The sequence below is a fragment of the Haliotis asinina genome, chromosome 9 (genome assembly GCF_037392515.1).
Source record: "Haliotis asinina isolate JCU_RB_2024 chromosome 9, JCU_Hal_asi_v2, whole genome shotgun sequence".
NCBI lineage: Eukaryota > Metazoa > Mollusca > Gastropoda > Lepetellida > Haliotidae > Haliotis > Haliotis asinina.
Window position 1 is genome coordinate 3,699,863 of NC_090288.1, and position 20,949 is coordinate 3,720,811.

The 20,949-nt window shown below is 42.3% G+C and overlaps 1 protein-coding gene across 1 annotated transcript; it reads right to left on the minus strand.

The window, feature by feature from the left end:
- Nucleotides 1-1,030: 1,030 nt before the first annotated feature.
- LOC137295863 (uncharacterized) lies at nt 1,031-20,117 on the minus strand. Its single transcript, XM_067827420.1, has 11 exons — nt 19,588-20,117; nt 18,024-18,350; nt 15,777-16,055; nt 10,468-10,647; nt 9,467-9,604; nt 6,951-6,992; nt 5,803-5,910; nt 5,219-5,249; nt 4,435-4,547; nt 4,082-4,199; nt 1,031-3,013 (listed from the first exon to the last, which is right to left on the minus strand). Exons 1-11 carry the CDS (start codon nt 19,751-19,753, stop codon nt 2,983-2,985), a joined length of 1,533 nt encoding a protein of 510 aa, XP_067683521.1. The 5' UTR covers nt 19,754-20,117; the 3' UTR covers nt 1,031-2,982.
- Nucleotides 20,118-20,949: the final 832 nt, after the last annotated feature.

The following is a 20,949-nucleotide window of genomic DNA, read 5'->3' on the forward strand; positions in this document are numbered from 1 at the left end:
ATTTCCTATCCAAGGGCTAGGAGACAGCATGTGTTAATATGTGTGTGCTTGGCTCTGGAGAAAAGGTTAGTGCAAAGAGAGAGAAAGTTTCGATTTACGTCGCTAATAGCAATATTCCAGCTTTATCACGGCCGGGGAACACCAGAAACAGGATTCACTGACCATACCAATGTGGTGAATCGAACTTCTTCCTCAAGACGAGCCAAAGCTTTAACCACAAGGCTACCCCACCGCCCCTAAGTGCAAAGAGGTGCCTATAGAGATATCGACTCCCACTGATTCGCTCCTTGACATAGGTGTCGAGTACCCGGAAGTAAACTGAGAAGAAAATGGTACTGTAACCATCAGCAAACTAGTTAAACTGTATTTTTGTCCTGTTGGTGTAGCTGTATCTCGCTTCAAAATCGATATCTTTTTTCATGCTGCGCGCGTGTGTGTATGTGTGAATGCGTGAGAGCGGGCAAATGTCCTTTACCTATATACATGTCACGTACAGTATTTGAACGGTCTTAATGCAGTGCGTGTGTCAAAGCACACACGTGCATTTTGCTTTCAATTTCCGTTTATTGACAGTTTCAATACAAAATATGTATTACGTTACATATTTGATACGGTTGCTTACTGTACATCCTACAGATATGTGTGACCAAAGTGGTTCAGTCAAAACTATTCATTTATAATGAATAACAAAATTCAGCTGTCCTATGCATTTGCTTTTCAGAAACATCTGGGTTCGAACTGCTTTAGTAACCCAGGTGTTGACTAACGGGATCAGGTGGCAAGACTCGCTGATCTGGTTGACCAATGTCATATTGCAATAGTGTAGATCGACGCTCATGCTGTTGATCACCAGATTGTCTGCCGTGACTCGATTATTTACAGACCGCTACTACATACCGGGAATATTGCTGAGTGCGGCCTAAAACTAAACTCACTCACTCGTCTGATAAAATATATATTCGTATCATTTGGTCAAATTTGTCATCAAATATAGAAAAGGCTAAGACGTTATGAAAAAAACCCCAAACTCGTTTCATGTTAGAAAATTTATTATAAAATATATAAAAGCTGAGACATTTAGATGCGTGAAAAAACTAATCGTTGTGTGAAAATATATTTTCAGGTCAACGAAAAGCTGAGATGGAAGGGAGGATAATATGTGTATGATATAGTTCCCTGATCAGTCGAAACAATGGCTTCCAGGAAGGGTAGCGTTCACCTGGATGCGGATGCGGGGGGTCATTGTTGAGCGCGGCTGATTCCGCTTTATAAATATCATACTTTTTTGTCTGCTCTAATTAGGTTCAAATCAAATTTCCCCATCATGACATTATGCACAAATGGAGAATTGTTAGGTTAATGAGTAAGAGAGTTAAAATTTAAAGTTGCATCGATGTTATTTCAGCCACATAGGGAAACTGGAGTATTATACTATTGTAAGTCCAATATTTCTACAGCATGAAGGTATTATAAAGGAAAAGAATTCAGGATACAAAGCAGAAAACCCCTGTGATGAGTTAAATCATAATGTGCACCGCTCATCTTCTTCCATCTACTTGTAACAAAAGGAAATTCCTGGTGGAACATTGTCCGGGTTGGCAGATACGTGTCATTCTGTCTTAAAGATCCCCCGTTATAACAACACATAATCCCTATTCCTGCTTATATACCATGCTTACAATTTACGACTCTCCCCAGTTGAAGTAAACTGTTATAAAGTCCCCGGTCATCATGAAGTCAACTCTTTACAGTCCTCGGTCACCATGGAAAAAAAACTGCCATAAAGTGCCTGGTCACCATGAATTCAACTCTTATAGTAGGTAAAGTTCCCGGTCACCATGGAAACAACTGACATAAAGTCCCTGGTCACCATGAAATCAACTGTTATTAAGTCCCTGGCCACCAAGGTGTCGACTATTACAAAGTTCCCGGTCAAGATGACGTCATTCGTTACTATGAAGGCAATAGCTACATAGAGGCCCTGGTACCCCACGCGAAGATACATAGTCATCTCATGCAAGGCTCTCAAATTGATAAAATGTTTAATACAAAGAGCAAATTGTTAAATAGTGAACATTTGCGTCGTGATACGGTTTGATTAACACGGTTTGAAGAAGGGGGAGGGATTTGAGTACGGCATTAGGAAAGTGAACTGAAGTTAGGAGAATCTGGTAGGAAGTAGACTTTGGGTTAATCTGAGGGTCGTGATGGGCTTGAGCTGAAAATACACGTGGATTTTGGTTCGAGAGACCCTAACGCCTCGTTTCATAAAACATAAGGTGACCTTAAGTCACAAAGGTAACTTAATGGAAAGGAAATGTTAAAGAATGGGAGTTAAGGTTACCCTCAGTAAAAGTTGCATTGTGAAGGAACCCCTGGAGTAGTGCTTATAGGATGAAAGTAGAATCTGGAAGACTGTAGACAGGTTGCAGTTTGAGTGTGGTTGGATTGGAGGGAGAATTTATGAGAGGTTTCAAAGACAGCTGAGACAGGTGTCGAGCTGGATATGAGGTAAGGTTTAGAAGGACATTCTGAAAAGGGTGTGGTGGTTTGAGGTTAACAATTGGACCAAAAATTAGGCTGTATCAGGGGAACACTGGACTGAGTTGGTATTCTGTGTTGGGTGTGCCAATAGTGACATCTATTATATTTGACAGGACTGGGTTGTTTTCGGATTGGAACTATTTTCGACCATATATGGCTTTCCGATCTCGACAGCAACAAATTCAAAAAATTAAATTAGAATCAAACAAGAAACGTCTATAACAATACAGTAAGTATTCAGTCCTTAACGTGAACATACATAAATCAGGCAAGGTTTTGAGAATATGAAAATATCGAAGACGTTGATAATGTATTGTAAAATACCACTGACAAAAGACATTTCGTAAATCTGCTCTCACACAGACTGGCGTCTCCTGCTTGAACTAACTGGACAATAGCCAGAGTCCCTGTCAGCATTTTCCATGTCGGCCAAGTTGTTCAGCTACTACTGGTGCTGCAGTCGCTGTTCCTGTGGTCAAAGACAGTACAGGATCAGATCAACGGCTAACGACCATCGGAAAAGTAAATAAGCATTAGTCCGCGCAACTTTAGTCAGACGATCGATGAGGAAGAGCGTGAGGAAGAAGATTAGGTTAAAGGTAATGTGTGAGTTCAGGCGTTTGATGGTTCCACTTCGGGGCTGAGAATGATGCTGAGATAATGTTTGGGATGAGGATGATTTTGGGCTTAACCAAGGTTGAGGTTCGACTTGAGGATGGGCATGGGGTGAGGCTGGTATTCGGGTTGCTGGTTACGGATTTCAATATGGAGTTAGGGTTGAGCGTGAGGTTGGTTTGGATGAAGGTTGGCGATGAGGATGACGCTTGGATAGTGTTAGTGACGAACATAACAATGGGGATGGGGTGGTTGGGTTTATGTTGTTATTGATGGTGGAGTTCAAGATGAGAATGCTGATGATGAAAATGAGGAATAACGTGATGCTGGTGTTAAGAATGAGGATAAATTGGGTAACTAGAAACGACGAGGAGTGAGCTAGTTTAGTTTTATGCCGCACAACCACTGACATACAATTTCACGCATAAAAGTCTCACCACTGGCTGAGACATTGAGGATGTAACGGCGATTTTACAGACCACTCTGCTTTTAGAAGCATAGTTTATGACTATGCAAAGTGAGTGAGTGAATTTTGTTTCACACCGACCTGAGCAATATTCAAGCTATGTGGTGGTGGTCTGTAAATAATCGAGTCTGGACCAGACAATCCAACGATCAACAGCATGAGCACCAAACTATTGGCAACAGACAACAATCAGCAAGTCTGGCCATCCCGTTAGTGGAAAAGATGGCAATATGTAGGAGGATAAATGTTTCACTGAGTCTGATGGCATGGGCCCAGATTTTCGAATCTCTCTTAGCGCTAAGATAGTCGTAATTTAATGTTAATGTATGGCACTTACGCTTCTCTTAACGCTAAGAGAGCTTCGAAAATCTAGGCAATGTTTAGTATTTAAGTTAGGGTTCGTGTTGATGTCAGGGTTATGGATGAAGGCAGAATAACGTCGAGTGGCGTCCTTACTGTCTTTGGATGGTGCCATCGTCGAAAAGGCTGATGTGGTCGTAGATTGGGTTGGTGGCTGCCTTGGTGGCGATGGCTTTGTCCTCAACCGATTTTTCGTCAGTCTGAATACAGTACACTGCAGTAACATAAATTGATTGCTATAGCCTATTATACTGCTACATGTACTATGCCATGTACTAACGCTTATCCAAGAGTAAAAGACACCTATCCTATTGTTTCATTTCAATTTTTCAATTCTTTGTTCCTAAAGGTGCGATGCTTCTTCCTCTGGAACATAGTGGAAATAATGTTTCATCGAATTGGGTAGCGGCCCTGAAAACAACCACTTAACCAAAAGAATGATTCCTTACCCCCAGGACGATCTCCCTCTGGCAGAAGGTACCCTCCATCTAGCAGGCTTTTCTTCAAATTCTTCGGAGAGGGGAGTTCCTGGTAGTGGTTTGGATCCATGCCGCTTGGGGTACTACGAAGACAAGAAACAACACATCAGGTTGTGAGGGAGCAAGTTATGTTTCTCGTTAATCTTTAAACTGATGATGGACGATTTTGACGATTTTTACAGTAACCGAGACAAAATCTTTAGGGAGGTCCATTATATTATATGACATTACAGTTGGAATTTGAAGGAGTCTTGTGTTGGTTGTGAATAGTTTACTTTCGTTTTAACTGAGTTAGAGCTTATGGTTCGATGTCAGCTGCAATATAACACTCTTTTAGCCTTGACTGTGCCCCTAACTCGTAAAATACGAGTTTAGGTTTGAATTATCTCCCCTACACTACAATGAACGACCATGCCAATTAATGAGCTTTGAACTGCTTTCAGGAATATTCCAACAAAATGATGACGGTGGACACCATGAATGGGCTTCACACATAGTACCCATGTAAAAACTCGAACCCGGGTCTTCCGCGTGGCGAGCGAACGCTTAAACCACTGAGCTACCCGAATTTTGTATATAAATTAACATCAAGTAGGGTTTCCACCAAATATTTTCTCCTTGATTGTCTCTGAATCCGGAAACGGGAAGAAGTTATCCTCAATCTGTTTCATCTCGACATACTTCCGAGCTTATACCAGCATACTATACTGCCCTCATCCGATGTAAACTGCTACATGTGACAAGTTTCACAAACCTGACAGTCGAAGCATACGGAAATTCCAAATCTGTAAAGACAAATGATAGCTAATATTGCCAGTGGTATAATTATATTTCAAATCTTAAAAATAACATTTAGAAAATCAAATGAAACATTTAGAAAATGAGTGAAGCATAAATTAATTCTCTGGTTTGTTTGTTGGTTAGATCTTTGCCTGATGGATAAAATTTGACCTCTTCTATTTTTTCATCCATTCCCAGATGAATATATCATTAATTAACTCATGTGTCCATATGTTATCCATGTCCATAAGTGACCACTGCCTGATAAAGGACATGTCATTTAAACATTCATGCACTGTCCAACATTGGATAGGTCATTCATTAATTCAGGTGTCTATTGCTTGAAGAAGGATATGTCATTCATTAATTCGTTTGTCCATTTCCTGACATAGGATACGTCTTTCATTTATTCATGCGCCCATTGCCTGACAAAGGCTATGATATATATTGTGAATATAAGTGTAGGACGCAGGCATGCGTGCTATGAGCTAGTCTTTCAGTCGAGCTCTTGACATCTTAAAAGCGGTAGAGCGCCATTTCAACAACAAAAATGGTTACCTCTTTTTATCTTGCGGTATTGTCCCCAGAATGCAACAGCAGCGATGGTTCCAATAGCGAGCATGACGCCTACACCGACACAGGCTCCAAATCCGAACATGCGCATTCCTGGACATACAGATATGTAGTGGTATGAGTAACTGAACTTACTAAGGTTTCCGAATCCGAAAGTGCTGTGACGTACTTGCATAAAGATATGTTATTACGTCTCTTTATCAGGTTATGCGATGACGTAACCAATAGGAATCTATTATGACGTGCCACCTTTGGAGTATGTTATGACGTACCTCCATCCTCCATTTACAGCGTATCTCCATCAGGAAGTGTTAGGAAGATCTTCAAACGGGACATGCTATGACGTTCCTCTACAGGGGTATGCTATGACGTACCTCCATTGGGATATGCCATGACGTACCTCCGAAGGGGTAAGTTATGACGTTTTCCCATCGGGACACGTTATAACTTACCTCAGTCAGGCCATATTATGGCGTACTTCCATCAGGGATATGCTATCAAACGGAATAGGGCTATGTTATAATGTACCTCCATCGGGATATGTTATGACGCACCACATAGGGCTATGTTATGTGAAGACGTACCTCAAACGGGATGTGGTATGACATACACCACTGGGATATCACATGACGTATTTTCATCAGAATATATATTTCCACGTACCTCCTTCAGGCCGTGCTGTGGTGTACCTCTATCAGTATATGTTATGACGGACATCCATTGGGATATGTTAAGACGTACAACGTAGTTATATGCGAGGACGTACTCAAACGGGATGTGCTGTGACATATCCCACTGGGATATCGTTATGTGTTATGCGCACTACCACAGATATGTGTTAGGACGTATGTCTCCATTTGGACATGTTATAACGCGCCTCACACTAGATATGCTATGACATATCTCCATCAAGATATCCCTTATCCTCATCGGGATGTTTGCATACCACCATAAAGATATGTTAGGGCGTGCCTTCAGTCAGCCAGTCTGTTTCTCGTGTTTTTAAATAGACGACATAAACATGACCGCTTACTTTTATGAGATTTCATTTTTTCGAAAATTGCGTTTCTGTTGTTGTTCAGTATATTACCCGCATAAAATTATTAATGAGGGGTCTTAGCTTCATTACTCACCATTTTCAGCTGTGCCGCAAAGTGCACCAACAGTCTGATCACCTACAATATGAATCGTCATATCAGTACTTCAGTACAGCTATATCAATATCTCAACTTCACACCAATACAACATGATACAGTCATGTCCATATTTCAACAAGTCACATCGATACCTCAGCTCCGATGAGTGGATTGGGGCATAGACACATCGACAGATGAGGAGAGAAGGACAAGGGAGGTTGGAGTGGTGGATTGAGGCAGACACACATTGACAGATGAAGAGAGAAGTGCAAGTCAGGTAAATTGTGGTGGATGGAGGCAGAGACACATTGACGGGTGGGTAGGCGAGGACAAGGGAGGTAAGTAGTGGTGTATTGGGGCAGACAGACATTGACAGATGGAAAGACAAGTGCAGGGGAGGTAAGTAGTGATGGACTGAGGCAGATATACATTGACAGATGGAAAGACAAAGGCAAGGGAGGTAAGGAGTGGTGGATTGAGGCAAACACACATTAACAGATGGAAAGACAAGCTAGGGCAAAGGAGGTAAGTGGTGGTGGACTGAGGCAGACACACATTGACAGATGAAGAGAGAAGTGCAAGTCAGGTAAATTGTGGTGGATGGAGGCAGAGACACATTGACGGGTGGGTAGGCGAGGACAAGGGAGGTAAGTAGTGGTGTATTGGGGCAGACAGACATTGACAGATGGAAAGACAAGTGCAGGGGAGGTAAGTAGTGATGGACTGAGGCAGATATACATTGACAGATGGAAAGACAAAGGCAAGGGAGGTAAGGAGTGGTGGATTGAGGCAAACACACATTAACAGATGGAAAGACAAGCTAGGGCAAAGGAGGTAAGTGGTGGTGGACTGGGGCAGACACACATTGACAGATGAAGAGAGAAGGACAAGGGAGGTAAGTAGTGGTGGATTGAGGCAGACACACATTGACAGATGAGGAGAGAAAGGCAAGGGTCGTAAGGAGTGGCGGACTGAGGCAGACACACATTGACATACGGGGAGAGAAGTGCCAGGGAGGTAAAGAGTGGCGGACTGAGGCAGACACACATTGACAAATGGGGAGAGAAGTGCAAGGGAGGTAAGTAGAGGTGGACTGAGGCAGACACACATTGACAGAGGGAAAGACAAGTGCAAGTCAGGTAAGTAGAGGTGGATGGAGGCTGAGAGACATTGACAGATGAAGAGAGAATTGCAAGGGAGGTAAAGGGTGGTGGATTGAGGCAGGGACAGGGACACACTGACAGAAAGACAGGGAGGTAAGTAGAGGTGGATTCAGGCAGACATACATTGACAGATGGAAAGACAAGGGCAAAGGAGGTAAGTAGAGGTGGATTGAGGCAGAGACACATTGACAGATGAAGAGAGAAGTGTAAGTCAGGTAAGTAGTGGTGGATGGAGGCTGAGACACATTGACAGATATAAAGACAAGGGCAAGGGAGAAAAGTAGTGGTGGATTTAGGCAAACACACATTAACAGATGGAAAGACAAGCTAGCGCAAAGGAGGTAAGTAGTGGTGGATGGAGGGAGACACACATTGACAGATGAAGAGAGAAGGGCAAGGGAGGTAAGTAAAGGTGGATTGAGACAGACACATTGGCAAATGGAAAGACACGCTAGGGCAAAGGAGGTAAGTAGAAGTGGATTGAGGCAGACATATACTGACAGATGGAAAGACAAGGATAAGGGAGGTAAGTAGAGGTGACTGAGGCAGACGCACATTGATAGATGGAAAGACAAGTGCAAGTCAGGTAAGTAGAGGTGGATGGAGGCTGAGAAACATTGACAGATGAAGAGAGAAGTGCACGGGAGGTTGGAGTGGTGGACTGAGGCAGACACGCATTGACAAATGGAAAGACAAGAGCAAGGGAGGTAAGTAGAGGTGGATTGAGGCAGAGACACATTGACAAATGAAGAGAGAATTGCAAGGGAAGTAAGGAGTGATGGGCTGAGACAGACACACACTGACAGATGAAGAGAGAAGTGCAAAGGAGGTAAAGATTGGCGGACTGAGGCAGACACACATTGACAAATGGGGAGAGAAGTACAAGGGAGGTAAGGAGTGGTGGAATGAGGCAGACACACATTGATAGATGAGGAGGCGAGGGCAAGGGAGGTAAGTAGAGGTGGATTGAGGCAGACACACATTGACAGATGAGGAGAGAAGAGCAAGGGGTGTAAGGAGTGGTGGACTCAGGCAGACATACATTGACAGATGTGGGGAGAAGGGCAAAAGAGGTAAGGAGTGGTGGACTGAGGCAGAGACACTTTGACAGATGGGGAGGTAAGGGCAAGGGAAATACATAGTACTGCACGGAGACACTTGAGAAATGGAGAGAAAGTAGGAGAGCTGGAAAAGGGACAATGAGAACTGAGCAGAGACTGCTAGATTGAGAGAGAATAAATACAGAAGGAAGGTGAAACATTCAGACAAACTAGACATGGAGGGAGACATACACAAACATGCACACATACACGAACCTACATTGACCAGGTGCCTGGAAGAGCCACTGACCTTCACCCTGCAGATCATAGTAGACGTAGGTCCTATCCACGACATTCACGGCTAAGACACAGTACATGCCAAGGTCCTTGTCCGTCTCCACCTTCACGTCAAACACAGCAGTAACACTGCCTACTCTTCCCGGGGCACCTGAAACAATCATGCGAAACTTGGTCCACAAAAACGAGACTTACAGACTGATCCTAACGCGGATACGGACTCTGTGACATCAGTAACATGGTATTTAGAAAATATGCTACAAATTAATACTGATGAAAATAGAATTTTATCTTCATCAAGTTGTTATAAGTTATGTATTTAAAACTTAGATGCTGCCAAACCCGCGAACATGGGTCTCTATCGAAGAGATCCTTGGATACTCTTTGTACCTTGCCTCAACAGAATATTTTCACTTACTGGTGGTCACGTATGGCAAGTCGTTTTCACATTTGTCAAGAAACTAAACATATCTTCAATTGGTTTAAATATATCTGTATTCTATCTAAACAAATTTGTATTAATAATGTTTTGCTTAATTTCTGATATCCACATTAAAATTACTGATATCTTAACAGGACATATTGGTGATACTTCTAATCACTCACTTCACTGTACATATCGTCCCCTACTTTCCTCTTTACAATGGGGTGACAGGGTAGCCTTGTAGTTACAGTGCTCGCTTGTCACGCCAAAGGCCAGGGTTCGATTCCCCACATAGGTATAATGTAAAGGCCATTTCTGGTGTTCTCCGCCGTGATATTGCTGGAATATTGGAATAATCACTCAACAAGTGTACAAGAGGCAGGGTGTCCCACCAACCTTGGTCAGTTTTGTCCTCTTTTTCCTCTGACACAGCTCCCCACCCAGGCCCTCCCATCTTTAACGGCACCAAGGCTGACTTGCACGAAGCGATCGTAGCGCTACAATAACTCCCATTTTTCAGCATAGGCTTAAAACAGTCCTAGCGCTAAGATTGCTTTGTGCAAGTGGGCCCAGGGCGAAGTTCTACCTACCTTGAAACGCTGTATCCACGACGACATTGTCAACAGGGGTCAGAGCTCCCTCTTCAATCTTCCACAAGCTGACCTCTGGTAGTGGGTCGCCGGAGAAGGTGACCTCCAATCTGGCTGCTTCACCTCTCGAGGTTCTCAAGGTCGGGGTGAAGGGGACTCCCACTATCCTTTTCGGTCCAGCTACAAAACATGTGCAACAACTTTTGTCCATAATCACATGAAATAGTTGTTGAAACAGACTTCATTGAACACTCCAACCTTTAACATACACATGAACAACCTTCAAACAGTGATGATACAAGGTATCAGGTGTCCTGCCAGTGATACCTGTCAACAAGCACATGAAGAGGTAAGTTAAATAGCAGGTGGGTAATTGAAATCTTAAAACCAGAAATGTAGTTCACAATTCTTCTCTAAATGCTATTGAAAGTTATGGCCTAAAAGAGAATACTGGAAACTGTTTTAACTGACTGAGTTCAAGATAAAGTCATCAGAAATATGTATGCCAAATTTAATGCCAAAATATCATCATAATTTAATCCGTTTCTGGTATCTCAGCTTCGACTATTTATCCACTAGTAACTTCGGCAACTCACGTGACCTTTTACAATTGTGACGTCATATGTGACATAGTTCAGCCATAATTCGTCAGACCATTCGCTTCAGTAATGCATACCCTCTTGTCCCGTCTGTCTATATTACATTTTACAACTTCAAAATTTACTGACAGTAGTATTTTTGAACATTGATAAAATCAAAAGTCCGATTGTGATTGAATAGGCAATTAAATCGTAGGCATCATACTTGCTATTTGTCCGTATTGTGTTCCTTGAAAGTTGTTCTGTATTGTCAGTCGTGATTTTATTTTATGGTTAGCATCTGACAACATAACTATACTATGAAATAAAGAAACTGTAAATTATTTAATGTCATTTCATAATGCAAACAATAATGTGATTTGTTGTGTTTTCCGTAATGAATGTGTGCCTACTGACAGGGTAATGTCTGTATGACTTTACACTGGGTATTGTGACACGCCCTTGACGAGATGTAGTGTCAGATGTCAGTTCACAAATCCAGTATCTTGTATGTCCACCACTGGCGTTGATACAGACAACGACGACGTATAGACGGTTGGAGAAAGATTGGAGAATTTTGTTCCATGTCGTTTTATAATGCGTTGCCTCATACTTTCCAAGTATTTGTTACAAATAAATTCTGACCTGAAATGCAGGTCATAGCGGTTAAAAGGACCCAATCTCAACTTCTGTTTCCGTGAGATGTAATGGGATTTGGATTTGGCGGGATATTGGAGACTGTTGCACAAATGATTTTGTAGCCACATAAATGCAGCTTTGTGAGGTTGTGAATGACAGGATCTTATAAAAAGGAGACTACAGACTGTGAGGAATGGTAATATGAGCCTTCGCTTCGTGCATTCAAATCAGCTTAGCAGAGGAATGATCTTGGAACGATTAAAAGCCTCTTGTCGAGGCTGACTCACTGACCGCTCTGCAAGAATGCTTGACTTCGGAAAGGATTTCATACATTTCACCATTCCAGTGAAACACGCAGAGTTAAATTTATTGGGGAGAAGCGGAATTTTAAACCAGGAAAACGTTATACGTCTTCCTCTACTTTTGCACAAAGGGCGGTGGGGGCGCTTAGTGTTTAAAACGTTCCCTCGTCACTCCAAAGACTCGGGTTCGACTCTCCACATGGGAACAAAGTTTGACGCCGATTTTCGGTGTCTGCCGCTGCGATATTGCTGGAACACTGCTGAAACCGTCGTGAAGACATATTTCTCAGCGCAACGAATGACGGTGCGTCAAAATCCACCCTTGCGTCACAGAATGGAGCTGTTGGGCACTGGATAAGTAGGGAATGATGTTCACTGCGTGCCAGGAACATGAAGTGACGCAACGTCGCTCTCACGTACACGAGTGACGTACACGAGTGACGCAACGTCTCTGTCACGTACACAAGAGACGCAATGTCGTAGTCACGTGCACGAGTGACGTAACGTCTTTGCCACGTATCAGGTTAGTTTAATATATCTCTGCATATTTATATCATTGCACTTATATGTTGTGATACGTTAAATATGTTCTATTAAAGTAAACTAGGCGTTTGATATTGTCTAAATGTCATCCATTATCTATAAACATAAATATGCTAAACCAGGCTTAGCAGTTGTAATGTTTTTTTGTAATTACTATCAACTTTCTACATCTTTACTCTGCGTGTATGAGAATGTGAATAGTCATATTTTAATTCTGTTGTTTAGGTATGTGTATACAATATGTGCAAATAACATTTCACAAAGAACATAAATTGTAAAGCATGTTAGTTTTGAGAGTAATTATATTTTCTTCAGATATATTCTGGATACAGTGTGTTGCCGTGCTGTGTCGTCACCCCAGTCTCACCCACAGGGTAGCCTCATTGTTTGAATAATTCATTTCAGATTTGTACTATTATCCTATGTATTCCATTAACTATATCCAATACATTAACAATTGTAATATAGATCAGTTACCATCCAACCCATGTATTATATAAACATCAATTTGTAAACATGTTCATAACCTTGTTTAAATTTGAATATTTATTCATATATGTCTTGTTATATACTTGACAAGATAAGTTGTAACATTATCGTGTATTTTATGTTATCTTGTCTGTTTATAGCTACTAGTAATAAGTATTGCACATTGGTGATTTGATGTACTATTTATTGCATCATTATTTCTGTAAATGTTTCAGGGTTACTTATCGACAACAAAATAAACATTCCTCGACCAGTAGCTCACACCCGTAGCGTGTTTGTCCTTTGTACATTCACTGCCCTGATACATTTGTCACGTACACGAGTGACGTAACGTCGTAGTCACGTACACGAGTGACGTAACGTCGTAGTCACGTACACGAGTGATTCAACGTCGTTGTCACGTACATGAGTGAACCTAGATCAGATATAGATTTTCCAAAATGGGGGCTTCAGGTTCGTCGAAGGCATTTATATGTGTTCCTTTATGGTGTGACACTCTCTGACTCTTTACGTCATTAAATATCTCAATGTTTTCGCGTAAAGAGTAAGGATTATACAATAGACGCAGAAAATCCACGCTCTATGTTATAGGTTACCACAAAACAACTTTAGACTTGGAAAACTAGGTGGCTGCTGCGTACTTCCATTGATGTTTGTACAGCACAAGGAAGGTATTTGATAAGTAGGTCGAAGGAAATGGAATTTACGTCTCTGTTGTAGCACACAAAACACATATGTACACATGTATATTCATCAGAAATATCACCGCAGAAGCAGACTGACCTTTAACGCTGTAGTGCTGTATATCCTAAAATATACTGGTGAACAAAAGAAACTATACATCTGATGTTTCGGGATTATTTTGCACAAATTAACGTAAATACTTTGTAATGTATGCTGACTGTGGCCTACAGTAGGCAAACCTCTGTTCAAAGCATTTACGCTGGTTATGTTTTTTTTGTAGCTATCGTACAGATACCGAATGCGGACGCTAAATTTGAATTTAAGCAAACAGCGAGAGCGTCGTGTCTTACAAATCAACAACACGAGGTGGCCTTGGTTCGGCTTAAAAAAAATACGGTCTGTTTTTCCAGCCATTCAAGGAAGAATAGCCTTTTTAAAGCGATGTTATCATTACCCCAGATAACACCAGCTGCCTGTGAGGCGCTAGAAGGTTAACTGTCACATGACATTTCTCATCGGGTACCCATTCTCTGCAGGTTGAAGAGGCAATTTTGAACAAAATCACCTGCCTAAAATGAGACCACATATATCGCATGTTCTTCTGTGTGGGGCAGGACTGCAGTCCTAGAGACTCTCAGGACTCAAGCTGCCAAACACAGTCACCCATCCAAGGATTATCCGCTCTCAACGTTGCTTTGTTTCAACTGTTCAGTGGTTTAATATTGGAGAATCCGTAGAAGCAGTTGAACGACTCCTGGAATCGGGACCCGTGTACAACTGTAAGGTACAGCTGGCAAATCTGACTGGTTTTCATCCATGGTGACTATTTTTTGCGGTTTGATTCATGAGAGGTAGGATACTCAGCTACCTGGTGGCTGGAACTAGCGACTTGAAACTTGACACCAAGAAAGTACAATTGTAACAGACATCTGATAGATCGCTTGATTCAGTACATGTTAGAGCGTTCAATAATTATGAATATGAAAAGTTACAAGTGGATTTAAACTCCCATGATATAGGTACTGTGAAATATGTTCTGCTCGTGTACACACGAGACACCCCACTCAGCGCCATAACGTCGGAAGTGCACATCTACACCCATTCAAGCCATTTAATTATAACACACCTATTCAAATTGCCAAATTGTAAAATGTGGCCAGTAAAACCTAGATTACACACTGAAAGTGAATCTCTAGTGAGGTCAAGTTTGGAATTCTCTCATCAAAGCATATGTTAAATATATGCGCATCGTCATGCAAATTAAAATCACTTAACGACCTGACGAAAGTATAACCTCAAAACGTTCATCAAGACTTAATGACGTAACAACAATGGTGTGACTCACCAAAATGCTGTGACTTAACAACAACGGTGTGAGTTAAACAAGAAAGTTGGCATGACTCAACAGCATGACTTAACATGACTTAACAATAGTGGTGTAACTCAACAGAAACTGTGTTACTTAACAAGAATAGGGTGAGTGAACAACAGTAGGCTGCTCTGAAGCCGATTCCTTGTCTTTGTTGACTAACACCTCACTCAACAATATTCCCGTTATTTGCCGGCGGTCTATAAATGATGGAGTCTAGTTTGTCTGTTTTATCTTGTTTAACGACGCATTCAGCGATATTCCAGCTGTGCAACAGCGGCCCATACATAATCCATTTTGGAATAAACATGAGCATCGATCTACGTGAAAAGCACATGATGACATATGTTAACCTTGTCAGCGAGCCTGACCATCTGATCCCGTTAGTCGCCTCTTACGACAAGCATGTGTTCCTGAAGATCTTCACGGGTTCTTTAGATGAGAAAGGGCAGCTACGTGCAATGGATGTACGCTTCGGGATCATTGCACTTATTAAAAGAGGTGCATGCCTTGAACGTGAGTTTACTTGTGTCTCTTTCTCTAACTGTGACAAACAAACAAACAAACAAAAAAAAAACAAAAACAAAACAAAACCAAAGAAAACAAACCCCTTTCCAGAATCATTAAAAAGTAGTACAGTGAAAGATTCCGAACACATGCCTAGAATATCCATGTGCTTCCACAAGAGAAACAAAACGAACATACTCAGAACATGAAGGTTCACGGAGATGTTGCTGGCTTTGTTAGACGAGGGGTTGACGGCGGTGCAGGTGTACTTGCCACTGTCGTCGCCTAACACTCCGTTCAGAGCTAGGACCTGACCCTGACTCCCTTTGGTCTGACGGGTCAGGTCCTGTCCACCCTTGGTCCAGGTGTACCGACAGTCTGGGAGACAGTTGGCCGAGCAGGTCAGGTTGACGCTTTCTCCCTCCTTGGTCGACTCTTTTGTCTTGTCCACTATCATGTCTGTTGGACCCTCCGAGTCTGGGAAAATGTGACTCATTGAACACGACTTTCTTTATGAATACAGCTGGTTACTAAATTATTATGAAGTTTGGAGAAAACATGACTCATTCTTTAAATTCCCACTAATTTTTACGCCACACTCAGCAATATTGCAGCTACATGGGGGTGGTCTGTGTATAATCGGGTCTGAACCACAAACCCAGTGACCAACATTATGAGTTTCAGGAACGGGGTCCCGAGCGTGACGGGCAAACGCTTGACCCACAAGGCTACGGTAATGTCCACCTGCAGACATGAAGTACCTCCCCATGCCATTACTCCTGATCATGTCCACACTGCTGATATTTCAAAACACAAATCACACTGGCGTGGTACACTGACCCAAAAAAGAAACGCATAGCTGAAATCTCATTTTTAAAGTAGATTTTTTCGGAAAATATGGAATGGAATGACAATTAATGTAAATATTAAGTGTTTTTATAGTCAATACAACCAAAACAGACAAACAAACACAACCTCTGGTGATTATTCGCCACACCACAGCACCTTGAAAACGCTTTGTATAATCTGCACGTGGGAAAATCTGAAAGCATTACGCACGTGCAAATGCAGGATCTCAATCTTGATTATGATGGCTATAAAAGGGGACTGGTCCTATTGCGATTCATTCTTCGAATTTCTTTCTATGCGACGCGAAAAATGCCAAGGTTAAATGAAGAAAACAGAAATAGAGCCATTGGACGTCTGGAAGCTGGGGAAAGTCAGTCATCAGTTGCCAGACGTCTGAATGTGAGGCAGAGCACGATTTCCCGTCTCTGGCAACGATACACGCAACACAACTCGACCAGAGACCGTCCAAGGAGTGGGAGACCAAGGGTGACAACTCCAGCACAAGACCGCTACATCCGGGTGCTTCATCTGCGTAATCGGGCCGTCACTGCTACGTGTACCGCTGATCACGTTCCTGGGCTGCGTAGAGTCTCTCCACAAACCATCAGGAATCGCCTAAGAGAGCATGGAATTCGACCTATGCGACCTCATGCAGGACCTGTTCTGCATCCCCATCACCGTCGTGCACGTCTTCAGTGGTGCAGGAACGTTCGGGCATGGAACCTCTTGAATTGGAGGAGGATCTGGTTCAGCGATGAGTCACGTTTTCTGCTGTACAGACATGATGGAAGGATGCGTGTTTACAGACCTCGAAATGAGAGATATGCTCGACAGTGCGTTCGTGAGGTCAACAGACTCGGTGGTGGAGGTGTAATGATGTGGGGGGCATATCTATGAACGGCAGGACACAGTTGGTGCATGTGCAAGGGAATCTCAATGCTGTACGCTACCGGGATGAAATTCTGAACCGTCATGTTGTTCCTAAAATTGACGCTAGAAGGGAAATTTTCCAGCACGACAATGCAAGACCGCACACAGCACGCATTACCACGGATTTCCTTGCCAACAACAACATTACAGTTCTTCCATGGCCCTCAAAATCGCCGGATTTGAACCCAATTGAACATTTATGGGACCAATTGGGTAAACGGTTACGACGTCGACAGCCGCAGCCACAGACACGTCTACAGTTGGTGAATGCGTTGCGAGATGAGTGGAGAAGAATCCCACAAAGGCGGATACGACGTCTTATACAGTCAATGCCCAGGCGATGCAGAGCAGTGATTGATGCCCGTGGTGGTCACACCAGATACTGACTTTCTCACTATGCCATGGAAAATAGAGACGCTTAATACCACTGTGAATGATTGTATATGTCTTGACACACATTTGTTAATACCCGTGTGAATTATCATTGCTCAAGTTCCATTACTTTTTGTGCAATTTAAGTTAATAAATCATCTCTCATAACATTGGATTTTCACCTATGCGTTTCTTTTTTGGGCCAGTGTATATTCCAGCGGTATCGAGGAAGTGGCTGGTGTCGTTAAAATGTTTTCATTTAGATATGTTAAACGATCATGTATCAAAATTTACCTGTCAGGGTAACACGGATGGTGTTGCTAAACTCTCGATATTCACATGTCCAGTTTCCAGCGACGTCGCTGTGTAAGGAGGAGGCGTTGAGGAAGTAGACGTAGTTGCCGTCACCCTGTTGACCACACCCACAGGTGTACTTAGTCTGGGACCTCATGTCTGATGTGTATTGAGTACAGTCATCTCTCTTTACCGAGCATTTGACGTACCCGTTCCTTTGGAACAGCAGGACACCCGTTTTGTCAGTCGTAGTGAGGTCGCACTTTAATTGTAAAGACTGTCTCAAAAAAGCTTGAGTTGGAGTCTGGGTCAATTGTAGCGATGTACCTGAACAAAAAATTAACGGCCGTTGAGAGGGAAGGTACTTTATGTAATAAATGTATTATTTCTGTCTTCAGAGACAAGACACCCAGAATAGTGCTTGGTCCAAACAATCAAAGGTATACAGATAACTTTAGAACATACATGAAAAAATATTAAATGCGTTCCAAATGCAACTGTCATGCTTGATAATTCAATTAGTTAGATTCATATTAAATGTATTGAACTTAATTATATGTATTATATGTGACACTCATTCACACTCAGATCCATTCATATTCCGAACTAGCTAATAAAAACGTGTAAGATAGTGTCATCAAAACATAGATTTATGTAAACAAGAATAAATGACCAGCTGAAAGAAAAGTCAATGAGCTGCAGAGATTGTTCTATCTCCTGGTTTACGGTACAACATCCATTTGATTAAGATTTTTTCTTGATACACTGTTCTGTGTGAAATATTTCTTTCACTGATTAAACTGCTGTGCGGATAATGTTTAAAGAAACAAAGTTTAGAATACATTGTGTACATACGGAATCTTTGGCTATGTTTAACATAATGTGATTTTGGCTAAATTGTATTTACAAATGTAAAGTTTCTGAAACAGTACTCAAATTTGTTACTTTATGTATAAATTGTTATCTATGCTGCTTAAAACCAACCAAATAGTGTAGGGTCAGATTCCACATTGTCTAAGTCAGCAAAATTACTATGCGTTAAAATGATATAATATAAAACTGACTTTGAAAAATGGTCCTGTGAATCATTCTGAACTGAAGCTATTTCAGTTCGGTAACAGTTAAATGAAATGTGAGTATCACAATACTCGCAATCAAAATAACATAAAGTAATTTGCATCCTTGCGATATTCTTAAGATTATCACCCAGTGGCAAAGGAAACTGACATCAAGTTCAAACGTGTATTGGGAGTGTCTATATAGTAAAGGGTACAATGGGTATTTCACAGTGCTTGCTGTCTAGACGTTTTGAGGTCAAGACGTGAAAAATACCACATAAGATAAAACAGGTCTTAAAGTAACTAAAACTAGAGTGTTCTGCTCCCCGAAATATCAAACACAAGAAAAACATATGTCAAAACATAAACAGAAAGTCCCCAACTCGACGTGTGAAACTTTCTCTGACAGAAGCCCACTGAGCAACATGAGCCATAGGCCTGAAACGTTCAGTTTGCATTTGAAGATCACAACACATAATAGTATCTGTATGTATTATACTACTTACCGGTAATAGTGTCCAACTGAACGCAGATGAAGAAAAGTGCGACTACCATAGGCGCCATCTCGTCCCACGAACGAGTTGAGTGTTTGACAAATTTGTGAGCTAGCTCCGGCACGGACGAGAGTGAGCTCCTGCACCACTCAGCCCTCGCGTAGACGTGTAACTGCATTCATTCCGGGAAGTATATGATTACATTGATGTTTCACGTTAAACATGTAGTTTCCTCTCGGTTCCCTGATAATAAGCATGTGAGTGAGCACTGAGCCGCACTCAGTAATATTCCACCCATATGGCGGCGGTCTGTAAATAACAAAGTCTGGACCAGACAATCCAGTGACCAACAACATGAGCATCGATCTGCGCAGTTGGGAACCGATCACAAGTTTCAACCAAGTCAGCGAACCTGACCACCCGATCTCGTTAGTCGACTCTTACGACAAGCATAGTCGCCTTTTAGGGCAAGCACTGGTTGCTGAAGGCCTATTCTACCCGGGACCTTCACAGGTCGAGTGTGGGTGAATGAGCCAGAAAACGAAAGCCACAATATCCCATGGTGAACGGGATGTTTTTAGATGCCTCAGTAGTTATGTTTTGCCCTGGCTTGGTTAACAAGATGGATATTCCTGAATTCCAACACTGGATTGCTTGTATGGTTGACAATCGATTAGTTCTCGTCCAAAAACTGGGACATTGCAGACCCCCCCACCCTGACTGCCTACCTACCTACCTACCTACCTACCTGACTGCCTACCTACCTACCTACCTACCTGACTACATACCTATCTGGCTACCTACCTGATTACCTACCTGACTCCCTACCTACCTGACTATCTACCTGACTACCTACCTACCTGACTACCTACCTACCTTCCTGACTAACTACCTGACTACCTGCCTATCTACCTGACTACCTACCTATGTACCTATCTATCTACCTACCTGACTATCTACCGATCTGACTACCTATTTATCTACCCACCCACGTACCTACGTATGTACCTACCTACCCAGGTGCTTACCTGCCTACGTGACTATCTGACTACCAACCAGACTGAGTACTCATCTGACTATCCACCTATCTACCTACCTGACCACCTACCTACTAACCTGTCTACCTATCTACCTGACTACCTACCTACCTACCTGACTACCTATTTTACTGACTACCTATCTACCTGACTACCTACCTACCTACCTACCTCCCTTCTCACCTGTCTACCTACCTACTCACCTGTCTGTCTACCTACACACCTGACTACCTATCTATCTGACTACCTACCTGCCGAACTACCTACTCACCTGACCACCTAGCTAACTACCGAACTACCTGCCTAACGAACTGCCGAACTAATTACCCCACTAACC